We start from the raw sequence: 21,297 nt of genomic DNA, 5'->3' as shown, positions 1-21,297 counted from the left end.
CTTTTGACAATTGGAGGCAGCTGCATCTGGTGTCCAAAATCATAGTGTGAGTTCAAGCTGTGGCATATGGTGCCCAGTGTTTTTTTTAGCAGATCAATTTCATGGTATGTGATTTGGATATTGGTCCGGGCAGGGTAACTTCTATGCCTGTGTTTTCTAAATCCTATGATATACCCAATATCCTGTCAGTTAATTCCCTTAATATTTAAGTCAACCAGAGCTTACTTCCTGTGGCATATAACTAAGAACTCTGAATATTAAAACAGTGTTGTTTATAACGTTGAAAATTGGGCACAATAGTAAGGGATTGATTGAAGTAAAATTTTATATCCATTGGATGACACTGTTCCATCTTTTAAAATCTATAATATTTCTCAATGTAAGTATTTTAATCAGAAAAGGAATTTAAAATAAGAAATTGGATGTTTACAAAACTGTTGGAAAAAGTTGTAGACCTTTTGTTGTTGACTCCAAAACAATACCAGACATATCCACTGGGGGCACTACTCCCTTTGAGGCCAAACACAAGTTAGGAAGGAAATAAGCCCATGCCACACACAAACTTTCTCTCACAACCGGGAAACCACAGAATGGGTACTTAAGGCTGCAGATCAGAGGTTAGGAAATCAAATCAAGTAGTACAAGTTATCCCACTGGTTCTTGACACACAGAATTCGGGAAATGGAACCTGAATATTACTGCAGGAAAACCTCACTTTTCCAAACCTTGCTTGAAAAGGACAACAACCAATGGCACGGGAAGATGGCCTTGGCTCACTTCACCCTCCAAATCTTGTATGATACCATTTGTGTGGGAGGGAACAACTCTTGCATATGCACAGACTACTTCTGGAAGGATATGTAGACTAGTAACCATGGTGATTTCTAAGGTAGGGAACTGAGTGGCTGAGGGAAATAAGTAAGAGGGAGATACTTTTCACCATGCTTTTTTGTGTGTGTTGTACTAAGGTCATCATTCCTATTCAAAAAGTTACCAAGTTAAATTTTATTTGTATTGAAGCTCAGTAGTTTTTACTGTACTCCAAGGGAACACACCCGTAGGTGTCCCCAGGCCTCTGAGGAACCCTTCAAGGCTCTTTGAGAGGAGAACAAAGTAGGGTCCTGGGTCCCCCACTTCTGCTTCAGTCAGAAGAGGTCTGATTTTATCTGTTCTTTGGTTTAAGCTTCTGAAAAAGATTTTGTTAGCTTTTAAGCTTCTGAGTAAGAAAGCATTCTGCTGCTTTTTCTTAAAAAATTGAAGAACAGTGTTATAGAAGAATTTTTTTTTAAGATTTTTTTTGATGTGGACCATTTTTAAAGTCTTTATTCAATCTATTACAATAGTGCTTCTGTTTTATGTTTTGGTTTTTTGGCCCCAAGGCATGTGGGATCTTAGCTCCCTGTCCAGGGATCGAACCGCTCACCCCCCGCATTGGAAGGCAAAGTCTTAACCACTGGACCGCCAGGGAAGTCCCTATAGAAGAATATTAAATGTCATGGAGAAATATTCATTGTACACATATTAACTAAGTGAATATTTGTAAGAAGAGAAGACTGGAAGTACAAATACCAATCATCTCTTGATAGTTTTTTACTGTTTATTTGTGCTTCTCTTTCCCAAAGTTATGACAGTTATCTAAAATTATTTTTATAATCACAAATACATGTTATTTTTTAAATTAAAAAGAAAAGTCCTCTTGAAAAATCTAAATATGTTACCTAATAACTGAAATAATGTTGATTTGCATTTGTGGAGAATTTGTTAGGTAGTGCCTCCAACCAATGTGTCCTAAATGAGTTACATGTAGGCCACATTTTCCTGTACAATCCTCAGGGATTAAGTCAGGCCAGAGCTGAGCCTCCTCCTGGCTCCCTTCAACTTAGAGTCCTTTCGTTGTTTGTTTGTTTGTTTGTTTTGCGGTACGCGGGCCTCTCACCGCCGTGGCCCCTCCCACCGCGGAGCACAGGCTCCAGACGCGCAGGCCCAGCGGCCACGGCTCACGTGACCAGCCGCTCCACGGCACGTGGGATCCTCCCGGACCGGGGCACAAACCCGCGTCCCCTGCATCAGCAGGCGGACTCCCAACCACTGCGCCACCAGGGAAGCCCTCTTTCGTTGTTTATGCCAGTATGCCATGAAAAAATTTGGGACACGCCGTGCTTTATTATCCTGGAAATAATAGCTTCTATAGCACACTTTGGATTTTTTAATGTTTTATTTGTGCATTATTCTTAACAAGAATAATAAGATTAATAACCCTAACGAAGTCTATCATTATTAAGTATTTAAGCATGTGCCAAGCACTGTCCTAAGTATAATATTTTACATCTGTTACTTCATTTAATTCTCATGATAACCATGTGAAGCTTAGGTATTATTATCTCAGTTTTATAGGTAAGAAAATGGATGCTAAGATATTAAATGACTAACTTGCTAAAACCTCAAATGGCACAACTGGGTTTCTAACCTAGTGTCTTATTCCAGTACCTCTACTCTTAACCAGTGTATTCTAATGCTCAGTTTTCAGGAACCTATCAATTATGTGAAGCAAGATACAACTATATCAGACAAACAGATGATTACAAGTACAAGAGGGGCTGTCTTCACCGTCTTTCTCCTACTAGAGCATCAGCTCCATGAGGACAGAGAGCTTGTCTGTCTTGTCCACCTAGCACAGAGCCTGGAAAATCATAGGCACTTAGATATTTGTTGAATGAATGAATACTCACTTGTTGGTTCTTAGACCTGTACTTTTCAACTCTAGCTATACATCAGAATTGCTCATAGAACTTTTGAAACATGCAGATGTCTAGAGCCCTCCCATTCCCCAACTAGCATCTCCAGGGGAGGAACTCAGGCAAGTATATATCTTTGAAGATATACAGGTGATGCTAGTGCTCTGTCAAACTCTAGAGCCCCTATTCCAGAACAGTGGTCCTCGGACTTGAAGATGCATCAGAATTACCTGTGAAATTTGTTAAAACACAAATTGCTGGACTCTACCCCCAAAGTTTCTAGTATTTAGTAATCTGGGGTGGAACCTGAGAATTTGCATTTCTAAAAGTTCCCACGTGATATTGATGTTACTGGTCCATGGTTCACACTTTAAGAATTGTTGTTCTAGAGGGTTGGTTGTAAGGGACTAAATCGAAACACTTATACATAGGACTTAAGCAGGAGATTTAGTCAGACAGGCAGGAATCAACATTGATCACTCAGGCAATGCAGGTTAATCACAGTTTTCAAAGCACTCAGAAGAATACCCATTGAGTGTTGCTCCAAATGTTTCTTTGAACAGTGGCATATAATTTTTTAATCCTTAAGAAAAAAAAAAAAACATTTCTTTGATGGGTTTGACCTTAGACTGTTTTACTCTCTAGGTCCTCCCCTGCTCAATCTCTGAGCAGGTGTGGTGCTCACTCCCCAGAACTCTGCAGTTCTTGTCTCACAGGGAAAGCCTCTAGTTTCTCCTCATGTGTGCTCCCTTCTTCCATCATCTGCCCTTGTCAACCAGGAGATCTAGCAACAGGAGCTTTGGCAGACCTTTTTTTCTGGGTATTATTCAAAGAATTCTAGATCCCAAAATTCCTGGGTAATATCTAATCTTAGATTATTAAGACCTTGTCAGTAGACTGGTAAGTACATTTCCATTGCCTGCTGCTGCAACTAAGAAATTAATAAGAGGCAAGAATTAGTTACTAATGAACACTGGGCTGTGGATAAAAATTACAAGCTTTTATATCTAGCTGATGGACCTTGTACCTAGTAATATTTGGCTTGTTTTTTTTTTAGAGTGACTTCTATCCCATGCCTGTTGCTTTTATACCATTCATTTTATGTATTTTAAATTGTTTAGAGAAGAGCTGCACGAGTTTTATAAGTGGTGTTTTTCTCCTTCTGTTAGGTCTCTCTGCAATGCAATCAATGTTTACAACCTCACCTGCAATAACTGTTCAGAAAACTGCACTGATGTTCTGTTTAGTAACAAGATTACCTTCTTAATGGACCTCCTCATACACCAGTTGACGGTATGTAATATTATTGCTTTGAGTTAGAAGCAGCTAAGATTTGAGAAATATCCCCTGTGGAGAAAACTAAAAGCTTATTTACTCTCCAGATTGGGAAAAAAAAAAAAAGTGAAGATGATTGGGAGAGTAAAATAGGAACTGGCAGAAAAACATCTTAATTTGAAAATCTTATATTGCATTCTCCTAATTTCCAGTATTTGATGGGTAGTATACTTGTAGCACTTGCTGATATCATAAATTTACATGGTCATACTAGGGCTTTGGAATCAGTTAAGCTCAAAGGCAAACCTCTGAGGCCGTAGGAATGAGCGCTGTAGAAGGGAAGACAGCTGGGAAAGTCTCAAAACCTATCTTACCAGCTCAGTTAAAAGGGTCAGTTTAAAAAGGACTTTTTGATGACCATTGATATATTTTTTTGAAGCAAGAAACTCCTCTGTCAGAAAGGGGCAAACCTGTTATACTTTTGAAATGGGAACAAGCAGCCAATTATAGCCTTAAATTTTACTTCGGTTCACAGATGTTGAAAGAGGTAAGCTCAGCGTAATATCTAAAGGTTTAGGCCTGTCAACTGCAGTCTCCAGAACACAGCCCTGGGGCCAGAATTTTCTTGGTCAAGTTTCTGAGCTCCTGAGGTATTGGCACAAAATCGCTCTCAAGCTGCAAGTTTATAACACAGGAAATTTATTTTTCAGAACCGATCTACTTTTACTCAGCATGTATTTCTAATAGCTCATCCTAAACTGTGTGCCTTTTGCTCTCTTTCCTTCTCCATCTGGTTAATTTCTACACATTCTGCAGACCTTTACTGAGACATAATGGCACCTTCTTTATGAAACCTTCCCCAACCTGACTCTTTCCCCAAGTCCAGGTTAGGTGTTCTTCTTATATGCTCCTCTGCATTACGTCATTCATAGAATTAACCACATTGAATTGTAATTAACTGTTTACTTGTCCATTTCCCTAGCTAGCCATAAAATCAAGGAGGACAGGAGGTAATTTATCACTTTCTCCGAGATCCTAACACAGGGCCTGACACAGTAGCTTCAGTATGTCTTTGATGAATATATAAGTAAATAAATGGAACCCCATATGTTTCAAGCTGAAAATCAGAAAGGAAATGATGAGGCCCTTACACGTAGGTATACTGACAATGAGAAGGGACTGCAGTGAGAGAGAACAAAAAACACAGACCTAGAACTGTTACACAGTGCAATAATGGCTATTTATAGTGATGACACTGAGTCATCACTTGAGGGCTAAGTTATATGTGGTTTTATCTATAAAAGAAGGCATTGAAATACGGGTTACACATTTAGCAAAATTCTATCAGAAATAGTTGAAAGGCAGGGGCAAGGAGAAAAGACTTAGCATTTGTGGTATGGCCTTAATATATTCCAGGTATTTTAATATATATTGCTTCATTTAACTTTTAAAACAGAAAGTCAGTATTATTATATCATTTTACAGATGAGGATACTTGAGTCCCAGAGAGGTTGGTTTGCCCAGGGCTACATAGATAGTAAGTCACGGAGTCAAGAGTCCAACCTAGGTCTGTCAAACCCAAATTAAGGGACATTCTACACAAAAATTGACATGTACTTTTTAAAAGTGTCAGTGTCATGAAAGAAAAGGAAAGGTTGGAGAACTGTCACAGACTGGAGGAAACTAAGGAGATCTGACAGTTAGATGTAATGTGGGATCCTAGACCAGAAAAAGGACGTTAGTGAGAAAACTGAACATTCAAATAAGGTCTATAGAATAGTTAATTTTATTGGCTCACTTCTTGCTTTCGGTAATTGTACTATGGTTTTGTAAGGTGTTAACAGTAGGGGTACTGGCTGAAGGGAACTCTACTATTCTTGCATCATATCCTGTTTTTAAGTCTTCTTGCATATTCTTTCACATTTAAAAGCCATTCTCTTTTGTTACTTGTCCTGTACAAAGTATATAATTTATATTCTTCCATTACCAATTTAAAATTATTTCAGAATAAGAAGCAAAAACTATAAAACCAAACCCCATGCTCTCCCACTGTTGCATGCTGCATCATCTGGAAGAATTTACTCTGTGAAACCTATTCTATATTGCTAATGGAAGAAGATACGTAAATGTACTTTGAACAGAACAAGTAACAAAAGAGACATTTGAAATGTGAAGGAATGAGCAAGAAGACTTATAGACAAGATCTTCCATCCTAGCTGTTCATTCTTTTCTGCTCGAAACCTTTTCTTATTGTATGAGGTAGTTTGTTTATTCTCTCACTTAATAATTGTAAGCGCCTACTGTTTCCAGTTCCAGAGAAGCATAAGACGTGATCCCAATCATCCAGGAAATTCCTGCATAGGAGTGGGAATAGACACGTAAACTGCATATAAAAATGGTGTGTTGGAAACCTGTACAGAGTATAATGGAGCACAGAGGAAGGAGCTCAGTAGCCTCTGCCCGAGACATCACAAAGGAGGGACATTTGAGCTAGACCTTAGCTTCTCATAATAGCTTTCAATTACTAAGTGCCTACTATGTGCCAGGAGCTTGTACAAGTAGCTTGATCCTCTCCCTGTATTTTGAAATCCCCAGTTTTCTTTGAATAATATTCCCTTACTTGTGACCTCAAGGTTTCTTGACACTCAGAAAGCTTTTAATCTGCCAACCAGTGGATTTCACCACATTCTATGTTTATTTTGTTCAGTTTAGAACTGGGATCCTGGGACATTAGTTTGTCAAACACATTTCATCCCCCCTATATGTGGCACTTTCTGGTTTCTGCTGTTCCTTTTGGCTTTTCATTCTCTAGCTGTCAATTCTAATACCGCTGTGATAGAGTATGTGATAGTTGGGAGAGGAGGGTATGTTTTCTAAGTTGGGGAAGTGGAGGGTGGTGGTGGCTAGTGATGGTGATTTTTATTTTTCTGGAAATCACTTGAGTGCATTTCCATTTTTATTGCTAACTTGTTTTGATATACATGTAACTGAAATATGGATCACTAACTTGTTAGTACCCTTTAAGTAAAGGATAGAAAATAGTCATCAACACACTTTCCAGAAGGATTAGAAAGAAGCATAAAAGAAGCTAATTAATTGAGATCTGGTGGAATTTATATGACACCTGATTATAGTGCACTTCAGCCTTTCTGGTTCTTCAGCAAACTGAGATGGTTTCGAAGACTTTATTTTCCCCCAATCTAGCTGTTTGGAGTTTGTTTTAGCACTCTTGTATTTCATCTCAATTATGTGCAAAGCATTGTACAGATTCCAGGGTTACAGAGGTGAATTGGACACAGTTCCTTCCCTCTAGAAGCCCACAGTTGAAGAAGGAACAACTTACATACATTAACATTAAAGAAAAGCTATGAGAAGTTCTGTAACATAATCAGAGCTACAGAGTAGCCCACACAGCCTAAAAGAGTGCCTGGCACATAAGAGGTGCCTGTTAAATATTTGATGAATGAATGAATGAGTTCTAATTGGAGCATTGGAGAGGCTTTCGGGAAGAAATTGTATTTGCCCATGCCTTGAGGAAGGATGGAAATTCTACAGTTCTGGATTATGATTTTTACAAAAGCTAAAGTAGCATATGTGGCACTGTAAAAGTATGTGCTTTTTCTTGCAGCGCAGATTCAAAGTAGGATTTTTAAGATAAGGTCTTGAGGAATTTATTTGGAGCCCTGTAAAAACAGTACATTTAGACAGGCATGATCTAGGATGAAGGCTAACAGAGATGTATTATCTTCCAAAAAGTATGAAAACTTTAAAATATGTTAAAGCAGATTTCATTCAATAAGTAATTGTTAAGAATCTTCTCTGTACCTAAATCATTTCAGTGCATAGAAAAGTAGGCCTCTACCTTCAAAATGTCTCCTTGAGGAGACCAGACATGCACATTAGAAGGCAATAAAAAGACCAGTGAAAGAGAGCAAATTGACAAAATAGGAAGCCCCAGTTCTCATTCCCCACAGAGATACTTAACAACTATATACAGACCAAAATACCATTGTGAGAACTCTGGTAAACAGTTAAGATATTGCAATACCCCAGATGATCTCAAAACCAAGGACAGCCACATTGATGTGGGTAAGAAGAACTGTCTCGCTTTACTCATGATCGCCCCTCTATCAAGTTGGCACAGCTCCACACTGGAAGATAATACCCCAGGCCATGGGTTCTCCCCTCTAGGAGGGAGGGGAGTTGAGTGTGAGTCCTGCATTCTGGCTTTTTGGAGGGCTGCCAGGGGACTTGTATCTGTCTCACCTGACTTATGGCACTGACAGGAAACTGGCATACTTTGGATGCCTGGCAGGCCCTGAGAACAAGAGAGAGCAAGGCAGCTTGCTTCTGAGAACCAGAGAACTTGCAGTGCTGCAGGCAGACACCAGAGGGAGCAAGAGATTATGATCTCCTGAAACAGAAACCAGCAAGCCTTTCTAATTGAGGAATTGCTCACGCAGGCCCAGAGAAGTCCTATCCCCTACAAAAGTGTCAGAGAATGCCTGATTCCCTAGTCAAGGTGATTGGTGTCTTCCCCTTTACAAAGCCAGTATGTACAGTCTAAAAGTCATGCCTGTTTTTTCAAATGTGCAGATCCCAACACAAAGTTACAAGACACACAAAGAAAAAGGGAAACATGGTCCCTACAAAGAACAAGATAAATCTTCAAAACCAGCCCTAAAGAAACAGGTATATGAATTACCTGACAAAAAATTCAAAATAATCCTCATAAGGATGTTCTATGAACTCAAGAAAATGATGTATGAACAAAATGAAAATAACAAAGAGGTAGAAAATATAAAAAGAACCAAAGAGAAGTTTTGGAGCTGAAGAATACAATGATTGAACTGAAAAAATTAGAGGAATTCAAGATCAGCATTGATCAAACAGAAGAAAGAATCATCGAACTAAAAGATAGGTCATTTGAAATTATCCAGTCAGGAATAAAAAGAAAAAAGAATGAAAAAAGCCTAAGGGACTTATGCTGTACTGTAAAGTAGGCCAATGTATGTATTATGGTAGTCCCAAAAGGAGAGAGAAAGAGAGAATGGGGCAGAAAGCTTATTTAAATAAATAATGGCCTAAAATTTCCCAATCTAGTGAAGGAAAGGGAATCCAAATTCAAGAATTCCAACAGATCCTAACTTTGATGAACCCAAAGAATCTCACAGAGACACATTATAATCAACTTATCAAAAGTCAAAGACAGAATTTCAAATGCAGCAAAAGGAAAGCAACTTGTCACATGCAAGGGAACTCTCATAAAACAATCAGTGGATTTCTCACCAGGAACACCACAGGCCAGAAGGGAGTGGGAGGTTATAATCAAAATGCTGAAAGAAAAAAAGGCCAACCAAGAACACTATATCCAGCAAAACTATCCTTCAAAAATGAAGGAAAAATAAAAACTTTCCCAGATAAATAAAAGCTAAGGGAATTCATCATCACTACTGGACCTGCTTTACAAGAAATTCTAAAAGGAGTCCTTCAATTGGGAACAAAAAGACACTAAATAGCAACATGAAAGCATATGAAAGTATAAAGCTTACTGGTAAATGTAAATATGTAGACAAATACTGAATGCTGTAATACTGTAATGGGAGGGTGGTTAAATCACTGTTAATTCTGTTATAGAAATTAAAAGACAAAAGTGTAGAAATAACTATAACTATAAAAGTATGTTAATGGATACATGATATAAAATATGTATTTTGTGACATCAGTAACATAAAATACTGGGGGGGAGAAGTAAAAGTGTAGCATATTTGTATGTGATTGATGTTGTTATCAGCTTGAAATAGATTATTATAACTATAAGATGTTTTATGTAAACCCAGTGGCAACCACAAAGAAAATGCCTATAGAAGATACTCAAAAGAAAATGAGAAAGGATTCAAAGCATGTTACTACAAAAAAAAAAAAAAATCAGCAATACAAAGCAAGACAGCAGGAGAGGAATGAGGGACAAAATAACTACAAGACAGAAAATAATTAACAAAATGGCAATAGTAGTTCCTTCTCTATCAATAATTACTTTAAATGTAAATAGATTAAACTCTCCAGTAAAAAGACATACAGTGGCTGAATGGATCAAACTCATTTGTCAACAACAGACTCACTTTAAATTTAAGGACACACGTAAGCTGAAAGTGAAAGAAGTGACAAAGATAATCCATGCAAATGGTAACCAAACAAGAGCAGAGGTGGCCATACCTATATCAGACAAAATAGACTTGAAGTCAGAAACTCTCAGAAGAGATAAAGAATGACATCATATAGTAATAAAAGGTCAATTTTTCAGGAAGGTATAACAATTGTAAATATATATGCATATGCACCGATCAGAGCACTCAAATATAAGAAGCAACCATTGAAAAGAACTGAAGGAAGAAGATGACAGTAACACAGTAAAAGTAAGGGATTTCAATACCCCACTTTCAATAATGGATAAACATCTAGAAAGAAAATCATTAAGTAAACAGAGGATTTGAGCAACACTATATGCTGAATGGACCTAATACACATATACAAAATATTCCACCCACCAGCAGCAGAATACACATTTTTCTCAAGCACACATGGAACATTCTTCAGGATAGATCACATGTTAGGTCACAAAACACATCAACAAATTTAAGATGACTGATACCATACCAAGTATATTTTCTGACCACAATGGATTGAAAATAGAAATTAATAGCAGAAGGAAAACTGGAAAATTTACAAATATGTGGAAATTAAACAAATTCATGAAAAAACCAGTGAATCAAAGAATGAAATTAAAAGAGAAATTAGATAGTATCTTTGAGACAAAATATACAAAAACTTATGAGATGCTTAAAGGCAGTGCTAAGAGGGAAGTTCATAGCAATAAATGCCTGCATTAAAAAGGAAGAAAGATCTCACACAAACAACTTTATACCTCAAGAAACTAGAAAAAGAAAAACTAAGCCCAGAGTTAGCAGAGGGAAGGAAATAATTCAGATTAAAGCAAACTGACATAAAAACAGACACATAGACCAATGGAACAGAATAGAGAGCTCAGAAGTAAACCCACAAATATACAGTCAACTAAGATTTGACAAACCATCAAAAATACACAAAGGAAAAGGTGGTCTTTTCAATAAATGCTGTTGGGTAATCTTCAGTAAATGCTGTTGGGAAATGGTGGATATCCACATGCAAAAGAATGAGATTGGACCCTTATCTTACACAACAGGTCCCCAACCCCTGGAACCAGGCCACACAGCAGGAGGTGAATGGCGGGCAAGCGAGAAAAGCTTCATCTGCCACTCCCCATCGCTCGCATTACCGTCTGAGCCATCACACACACACTGCCCCTGCACCCCAGTCCTTGGAAAAACTGTCTTCCACAAAACTGGTCCCTGGTACCAAAAAGGTGGGGACCATACACAAAAATTACACAATACACAAAAGTTAACTCCAAATGGACTTAAAACTTTAATGTAAGACCTGAAACCATAATCTCGTAAAAGAAAACATGAAGAGAAAGCTCCTTGACATTGGTCCTGGCAAGGATTTTTTGGGGGGGATATGATGCCAAAAGTACAACAAAAGCAAAAATAAACAAGTGGCACTACATCAAACTAAACGGCTTCTGTACAGCAAATGAAACAATCAGCAAAATGAAAAGGCAAACTTCAGAGTGGGAGAAAATATTTGAAACATATATATCTGATGAAGGGTTAATATCCAAAATACATAATATCCAAAAATCAAAAACACAGAACGTAACAAGTATTGGCAAGAATTTGGAGAAATTGGAACCTTTGTGCACTGCTGGTGGAAATGTAAAATGGTGCAGCTGCTTTGGAAAACAGTAACAGCAGTTCCTCAAGAAATTAAAAATAGAACTACCATATGGGATTACTTCTTGGTATTTACTCAAAAAGAACTGAAATTAGAATCTCAAATAGATACTTGCACTCTCATGTTCACTGTAGCATTATTTTATTTTTTTTCACTGTAGCATTATTCATAGTAACTAAGAGGGGGAGATAACCTAAATGTCCATTGACAAATGAGTGGATAAAGAAAATGTATGTACATACACCGGAATATTGGTTCGCCATAAAAAAGAAGGAAATCCTGACGTATGCTACAACATGGATGAACCTTATGAAATAAGCCAGTCACAGAGCGGCAAATACTGCATGATTTCACTTATGTGAGATATCTAAAGTAGTCAGACTCATTAAACTGAAAGTCGAATGGTGATTTCCAGGAGCTGGGGTGAGGGGAAGTGAGAAGTTACTGTTCAGTGGGTATTGAGTTTCAGTCATGCAAGATGAAAAAGTTCTAGAGATCTGTTTTACAACCATGTGCATATAGTTAATTAGACTGTAATGTATACTTAAAATTGTTAGATGGTAAATTTATGTTACGTGTTTATTACCATAAAAAAAAGACCAGTACAGGTACTACTGAGTGCTGTGAAAATAGATTGATAGACTTTTAATGTTGAACAAATTCTAAATAGTCCATATTACAGATTAGTAAATTGAGATGTGGCAAAGAGATCATACAACTACCTAGTGATAGAACCGTGACCTGGATGCTAGTCTCCTGAGTCCCTGACCAGGACATCCCTTCCTATAACCTAAATTGATGTGTCCTCACCTTATTGAGTTGACAAATGAGATAAAGTAACATTTTTGTGACTTTAATTTTATACATGTTTAATATTGTCACCTGGGTAAGATACACTAAAGAAGCATTTAATTAAAAGATTTATAATTTCTTGATGTTTCATTGCACTTTAAAAGGCATTACATATTTTATTAGCATTCTTATTTTTAATTCATAGTAACCTGTTCCTCATGGAATATTTAAAGAATACTCTTATAAATTGTGTGTATATATTTTCTGGAGCCAAGGAAACTGTTAATTGAAAAGTGATGTACAAACCTTAAATAATTGATATGGTACTGTTGGATCAAAGAGACTGTTGGTGAGCACTTCAGAATGTGACAAGAAAGCCCTGTGTACAAACAAAGAAAATATAAGTGCAACCTTACAGCAAGGGGATCATTTTTCACTGAGTCGTGTGCAGAGCCATGCAGGTGCCTATTTCATTTTCATTACAGTAGCAAAGGCCTGGAATTGGCCATTCACCACATTGTTTTCTTTGTACCAAGGAGCCAGAACATGGACTTAATAGTTAATTACAGGGAGCAGAAATCCTTCAACTCTACTGGTAATATTGCTCTTCCTGATGCCACTTGCGTCTTGTTTCTCCTTTCCTCACTATGTGGCACTTGCTCAGCATGTCAAGGACACCCTACCCTTTTCTTCATCAATAATGTGAACTCTGTGTCTAGTAGGCTATATAGCTTATTGATACAGAGTATATCAGAAACAGAGAGGAGGCCTTCATAGTATCCAGTCTAGTCCAGTCCTCCTTGTTTTACAAATGAGGACAACGGAACTCAAAAAAGGAGAAGAGGGCTTCCCTGGTGGCGCAGTGGTTGAGAGTCCGCCTGCCGATTCAGGGGACACGGGTTCGTGCCCCGGTCCGGGAAGATCCCACATGCCGCGGAGCGGCTGGGCCCGTGAGCCATGGCCGCTGAGCCTGCGCGTCCGGAGCCTGTGCTCCGCAACGGGAGAGGCCACGAGAGTGAGAGGCCCGTGTACCGCAAAAAAAAAAAAAAAAAGGAGAAGAATGAGAGATGTATAGGGTGGGTATTTGCCAAAAGTCTCACAGCCTGTTACCAATAGAACTGGGATTCAAATTCAGGTCTCCAAAATCCCAACCTAACCTTCTTTCTACTGTATTACATGACACACCGCTAATGTAAGTTTGGTGAGAACAGTTAAAGGATATTGTAACTGATGTAGAACTTTACCCTCAAAGCTATATTCAAAATTGACCTAGTGAAAGAATATGGGTCAGATTATAACTCTAACTGCCCTTCTACTGCAGTCATACGAAATAGTATCATCATCATTATTATTACTGTCACCTAGAATCATTAGTTGACCGCTTGAGGGAGAAATTGACACATCCAGCATCATAGTGGAGATTTTATCACACTGCTTTCAAATGGTGGGTAAAGCAGACAGATTGTTAAATATGTACACAGCTGAATAAAACAATTCACAGACTTGGTTTAATGCACATAGATAGAACCGTATGGCAATATTAGAGAATATACATTTTTTTATAAGCTCACATGGGAAATTTACAAGAATTGACTATGCACTAGGCCATAAAGCAAGTCTTAACATATTTGAAAGAATCAGTATCGTATAGATAATCCAGTACTGCTTCCAATATTATTGAATAAGCTCCTACCAGACTGACCCTCCTGCAGATGACAAGTATAATCTCTGGGTAAAGTATGAAAAAAACCTACCTGAAGGTACTAGAGACCAATCAAAAGCAGACAAATTCTGATTGGAATAGATACTTGGAAGAAGGGAACAGCATTGAGTGAGTTTCCTGGTTTTATGGTTTTTAGCCTGAGGGCAGGCCACAGTTGGTACCACATGGGATGACTAGAACTACTGTAGAAAATCTGCAATTCTTCTGGCCTAAAGAACCAGAAGACAGAATCTGGGGCAAAGACAACTGCTAGAATGTAAGGCTGATATTCAAAAAGGAGAGAGCCAGAAAGGAGGATCCCCTAAATTATTTATAAATATCTGAATGACCCTGGTACCATATATGTGTGGGACAGACTCCAAGTGCCTCAGCTAAAGACAAACTGAACTGAGATTTCAGCTGCTATCCAAGAATAGAGTTTTCCAGTTGAGTCCAGAAAAGTCATATGCCTGCTTTTTTAAAAGAATCAAACTGAAAAATACAGTAACTGAATTTAAAAATTCACCAAATGAATGAGAGGGAATGATGAAAAATAGAAAAATCACATTAGACAAACACCACAGTAATTATTATTGCAGGAGAGAATCATCAACGGATGCAAAAATTAGTGAGTAAAAGTATGACGAGAAACAGGATATTTTCGAAGTTTCAAAATAACTCCACACGAGATACTTTGAATTACAAAGAAGGAAAATAGAAACTTTACAATAAAGAAATTTGGCAGATATTACCTTAACTATGTGATCAAAGCTAACATCACCAGAAACAGAACATATCAATATCATTTACCCTCTAATATTATATACTTAGAAGCTCACATCATCATTTCTGTGGTACTCTTGCCAAAAATGCCATCTAAATATGAGAAAATATCAGACAAAATCGAAATTGAGGACAGTCTACAAGATAGCTTATGAAATGCAAAGACTGAAAAACTCATAGAGACTAGAGAGATGTGACAACTAAATTCAGTGTGCGATTCTGGATTGGATCCTGAAGCCGAAAAAAAGGACGTTAGGGAGAAAACTGGCAAAATTCTAGTGAGGTCTGTAGATTAGTTCATTGTTTTGTATCAGTGTTAATTTTCTGGTTTTGGTAATTGTGCCATAGTTATATGTAGGGTGTTAACACTAGGGAAGGCTGAGAGAAGTGTAAAATTATTTACAAAATAAGTATACGTTTTTAAAAAACAATTCACTAGTGGGCTTAACAGCAGAATGGAGGTAAACAGAAGAAATGTTATTGAACTTAAAGTTATATGAATAGGAATTAACCAGTCTGAAGAATGTGTGTGGTGGAGGGAATGGGGAACAAAAACAAAGAAAAAGAACAGAGCCTTAGGGACTTGTGGGACAATATCAAACAGTGTAATATATATTGGATATCCAGAAGAAGAACAGAGAATGAAGCATTAAAATATTTTGGAAAGAATAATGTCTAAATTTTTTCCAAATTTGGTAAAAGTCATAAATATATAGATTCAATCAGAAGTTCAACAAACCTCCAAAAGGATAAATACAAAGATAATCATGCCTAAGTAAATCATAGCCAAACTGATAAAAACCAAGTATAATAAAAAGAGAAAATGTTGAAAGTTGTCACACTGCATACAGGCAAATAATGATTCAGATAGTGTCTGACATCTGTCTCATCAGAGGCCAGAAGACAGTGAGCATCTTCAAAATGCTAGAAGAAGAAAAAATTCAATCCAGAATTTCTATATCCAGCAAAAAAAATCCTTCAAGAATAAAGGTGAAATAAATACAGTTGACATTTTAAAATATATGCCTAAGACAATTAGTTGACAACAGATTTGCAGTACTAGAAATGCTAAAGTTCTTCAGACTGAAGGAAAATGATACCCAATGAAAATTGCTATCTTTAGGAAGGAAAGAATGAAGAACACTGGAAATGAAGATTTTTTTCCTCTTTGTTTCTTTAACAAAATTTTAAAGTACATGTTATGGTTTAAACCAAAAATTTTAGCACTGTCTTTAAGGTTATAACATGTTTAGGTGTACTGCAAATGATAACTATAGTATAAAGGATGGGGAGGACAGAAAACCTATAAGGTTACAAAGTTTCTGAATTTTATACAAAGTGGTACGATCTTAACTCTAAGTAAATTATGAAAAGTTAAGATTGTGTATTATAATCCCTTAGAGCAGCTACTAGCAAAATATCTTAGAAGCTAATATGTAAATTAAAATGGAATTCTGTAATATATCTAAATATTCCAAAACACAGTGAGACAGACAGAAAACAATGAAACAGCAGACCTAACCCAAATATATCAATAATTATACTAAACAGAATGTGCAAAACTTTCCTTGAAAAAATTACAAGGCATAAATTGTCAAAAAGGGTAAAAACCAAGACTCAACCAAATGCTATATACATGAGATGTACTTAAATATAAAAACACAGACCTATATAAATATGAGTTGAAAACAAAACAAAAAGCTAGAATAGCTACATTCGTATCAAACGAAGAGGAGTTTAATATATAACAGTATTAGAAGATATAAAGAGCAACATTGCAAATTGATAAAAGGTTAACCAATAGGAAAATATAACAATTATAAATGTATATGTACTTAATAACAGCTTCAAAATACAGGAAGCAAATATTAACAAAGAGAAAAATAATTCCATTCTCATAGACGGATATTCAGCACCTTCCTTCAGCAACTGATAAAATAACTTGACTAAAAAAAAAGTCAGTAAAAATATAGATGATACCACCTAGATCTAATTGATATTTATACATCACTACACCCAGCAACTGCAGAATACGCACATTCTTTTCCAGCATACATAGTGTGTTCAAGATTGACTATATTCTGGGCCATAAAACAATCGTAGTAAATTTAAAGAAACTGAAAGTATATTCTCTGACCACAATGGAATAAAATTAGAAATCAATAATATACCTACAAAATCACAAGGGAAATTAGAAAATAATTTGAATTGATTATAATAAAAATATAGCATATCCCCAAAAAGCAATGCTTAAGGGGAAGTTTATAGTTTTGTGTGTGTGTGTGTATGGTTTTTTTTTGCGGTACACGGGCCTCTCACTGCTGTGGCCTCTCCTGCCGCGGAGCACAGGCTCTGGACGTGCAGGCTCAGTGGCCATGGCTCACGGGCCCGGCCACTCCATGGCATGTGGGATCCTCCCGGACCGGGGCACGAACCCGTGTCCCCTGCATCGGCAGGAGGACCCTCAACCACTGCGCCACCAGGGAAGCCCTGTAGTTTTTAATAGAAGTATTCTGCAACCAATTTTCTCTGAATGTAATGCAATTAAGATAGAAATTGATAACAAAAAGATAAACATCCATATACATTTAGAAATTTAGAGACTTAAACTCAGGAGTCATACAGTAAGTCACAAATTTTTGAACTTAAAATAGGACAATAATGAAAATACTACATATCAAAATTTGGGGGGATGCAATAAAGCAAAACTGTAAAATATATATATTTAAATGCTTATATTTGAAAAGAATAAAGTGTATGGATAAGTAGTTGAGTATTTAACTTAAGAATCTTAGAAAAAGAACAGCCAAATTAACCTAGAGAGAAAACAAGGGAAATTATAATACGTAGTTAGCAAACAAACATTGGAGAATATCAACAAAGCAAAAATTAGTTATTCATAAAATCTAATATAGTAGGCAAGCCTCTGCCAAACTTGATCACGAAAAAAAAGAAGAGACACAAATAATATAAGGAATATAAAGAATTAACTGCAGCTTGAAGAATTAAAAAGTTAAGAGAATACTTCAAATAACTTTATACCAGTGCATTTAAAATTTTAAATTAACAAATTCCTAGAAAATTATAACTCAACAAACCAACTTAAGAAATAGAAAGCCTGAAAATTTCTCTAACCATTAAAGAAATTGAATTGGTTATTCACAGTCTTTCCACAAAGAAATCACAGGCTTAGATGATGCTTATACCCAACTTCTATCAAACATTCAAGGAAGAGATCATTTCAATTTCAAACTATTCCAGAAAGAGAAAAAGTGGAACTTCTTCCCAATTCATTCTTTGAGGCCAGTACAACCTTGTTAACAAAACCAAACAAGAAAAAAAAAAAAAAAATGCAGGCCAGTTTCTCTCATGAACCGAAGCAAAAATTCTAAAAATATTAGTAAATTAAATTCACTGATTAATTTTTTCAAATATTATTTTTATAAAGTGTGAAAACAAGGGAAACTAAAAATTATATTCTTTAGGGACACATACATATGTGATTAAAAAAACTTTATTAAGCAAGGAAATGACAAACACAAAATTCGTGATAGTGGTTACTTAAGTAGAGAGGCATGGAGTGGGATAGCAGAAGAGCCAAAAGAGTTTAAATCTGTTGGTATTGTTCTAGTTAAGTTATTAAATTTTTAATGGACTAAAGCCACAATCTTAGTCTTCTTGGAATTTACAGTCTTGTGGATAGTTCAGTTCAAACAAGCAAACAGACAAATGCGATATAATATTTTAAGGGTTATGATGAGTCAAGACAGGGTGCTGAGATATTCAAGAGTCGGGGGAAGTTCCTAGAGGAGCTATCTAAACTGAGAACTGATTGATAAGTAATTTAATCATTATCTAAGGAAATGAGAAAAAAATATCAACCTTAGTAAGCTTACAGCCAAAATAAAGGCAGAGGGAAAAGGAGTGAGTGCTAAGCGGTGAGAGCTCCAGCCGGACTTAAGCCAGGTTCAGTTTAAGACGGATACTGAGTTAACAGTGAAATGACATGGCCTTAGCTTTTACCCTACAGAAGCTTGCTTATTTCTCAGGTTTCAAATGTGAGGAAAGAATACATTTATTGTACTTCTACATTTTTAAAAATAATGGCCTATGTTTTAAATAGATACAAATGGTAATTGATCTGTCAGTTTAAGCTGGAAGACCTATATCTCAAATTCTGTTCCAAATATCACTCTGCCTTTTTTTAACCAGTGAAAGAGAAATATTTACGTTTTTATGAAATACTTATGCTGTACCCATTTCTTTAAAAAAAATGAATATGTGATGAGGAATAGGATATTTACCTAGTTTCAAAGTACATTCCTACCAAGTTGTTATTAATTACAAAATAAAAGTGACTTTGTAGTGGGAAAACCTGGTACACACCACCTTAGGTGATGAAAGTGAACATTATCAGTAGTACAACAAATCAAAATTGTCTGTCACCTGATAGGCTGCAATGAGAAGAACACAGTATCACTACTGGATATTCCTGCCAAAGATGCATAATCTGAATCTAATCGTGAGGAAACATCAGACATACCCAAATTGTGGGACATTCTTCAAAATAACCTGTAATCTTCAAAAGTCTCAAAATCATGAAAGTTCAAGGAGTCACTGAGGAATTTTCTAGATGGGTAGGAACAAGACATGACAACTAGGTACAGCATGACTCTGAACTATAATTGCAACTTTTCTGAAGTTTGATATTTTATACACATACAAACACACACATACATATAGATAGATTTTAAAGCAGTACAGAAATAAAAGTTCTAGACTTCCGGAATTTGGGAAGAGTTATGTGGTTTCCATCAGCTACATGCATTCACCTCAGTAACTGAAATACTTGGTAACTTAAATACCAGGACTTAATTCTTAGGGCTTAAATATGGCCTTGAACTTAAAAAGATTTCTTTATTGGAAAAATGATTGTTTTTATGAAAGGAAAGTGAAGCTTTCATTGTAGACTGTATATCTATAGCTATATAGTTGAAACATGTTTTAAAATACCTGCAGAGGAATTTTAAAAACAACTATTTAACCCATGTTTTGAAAATTCCTTAAAGGGAGTGCAGCTATTCAATGTACATTTTGAACATGCTATGTTGTCATTTAACATAGAGATTCAGGAAAATGGGTGATCCCGGTACTCAGACTGGAACCTGTAGTACCTAGCTGCAGGGAGAAAACTACTGCAAATGAAAAGCACAAAGGCCATCATCAACAATTGCAAGGGAATAATTCTATTTCTTTATGTCTAACAGACTTCATAGCTTTTGTTTGGGAGGAAGAAGAGACACTAGGAAGAGAAGCCTGAAATAAGCTTAGCAAGGGTGAGAATCATGCACATGCACATTTGTACACATACTCAGAAAGCAGAAAGATGAAAGAAAATGGAAGAGACTAAAAGGAAGACAAGAGTGGGACCCAAGACGAGAAGGAAACAGACAAGAGGAGGGCTCAGGAGGGCAATATAGAATGGAGAGAAAAAGAGACTACTAGTGGGTCAGGTGTGGAAGATAGGCAGAAATTAGAAGGGTGAATATAGATGAACTCTGTTTAGGCCTTTTCCAGCACCCTATAATAATTCAGTCTCTCTTCTTGCCCTTCTGAAGCTTACATCCCAACATCTTCATGTTTGTACTTAGACATAGCAGGGCATCAAGCAGAAGGCCTTCTGGCGTTTCTAGTAAATGAAAGAGAACAGTAATACCAGACATTAAAATGGTCATACACACAGCTAAGTTCCTGTTTCTATGCCCTTTCCCAGTCCTCTTGGGGTTTTATGAGATACTGGAAATAGACTAAAAGCATTCTTTATGGTGGGCCTCTGCTCTTGCTCAGTTCATTCTCACCTATGAAAGCAGTGTGTGTAGAGAGGAAAAGCAGCAATATTAGGTCTCATTAACACCTCTGACCGCAGCAAATGAGAGTCTTAATGTAGACCACACTTCAGTATGTAGTTTTGTTCCTTAAAAGATAACCTGCTTGGCTTCGCTGGTGGCGCAGTGGTTGAGAGTCCACCTGCTGATGGGGGACGCGGGTTCGTGCCCAGGTCCGGGAAGATCCCACATGCCGTGGAGCGGCTGGGCCCGTGAGCCATGGCCGCTGAGCCTGCGCGTCCGGAGCCTGTGCTCCGCAATGGGAGAGGCTACAACAGTGAGAGGCCCACGT

At 36.9% G+C, this 21,297-nt stretch overlaps 1 protein-coding gene across 2 annotated transcripts in view; it reads left to right on the top strand.

Annotated features, from left to right (window-relative positions):
- SCAPER (S-phase cyclin A associated protein in the ER) overlaps positions 1 to 21,297 on the top strand; it is a 504,096-nt gene that overhangs the window by 359,464 nt on the left and 123,335 nt on the right. For both annotated transcript variants that reach the window (XM_004276347.3, XM_033440145.2), the window contains exon 25: positions 3,905 to 4,028. In XM_004276347.3, coding sequence (XP_004276395.2) covers positions 3,905 to 4,028 — 124 coding nt within the window. The remainder of the gene's footprint in view (positions 1 to 3,904; positions 4,029 to 21,297) is intronic.

Source organism: Orcinus orca, chromosome 2 (genome assembly GCF_937001465.1).
Source record: "Orcinus orca chromosome 2, mOrcOrc1.1, whole genome shotgun sequence".
Lineage (NCBI taxonomy): Eukaryota > Metazoa > Chordata > Mammalia > Artiodactyla > Delphinidae > Orcinus > Orcinus orca.
The sequence above is the reverse complement of the archived record's forward strand: the minus strand, read 5'-3'. Positions and strand labels throughout refer to the sequence as shown.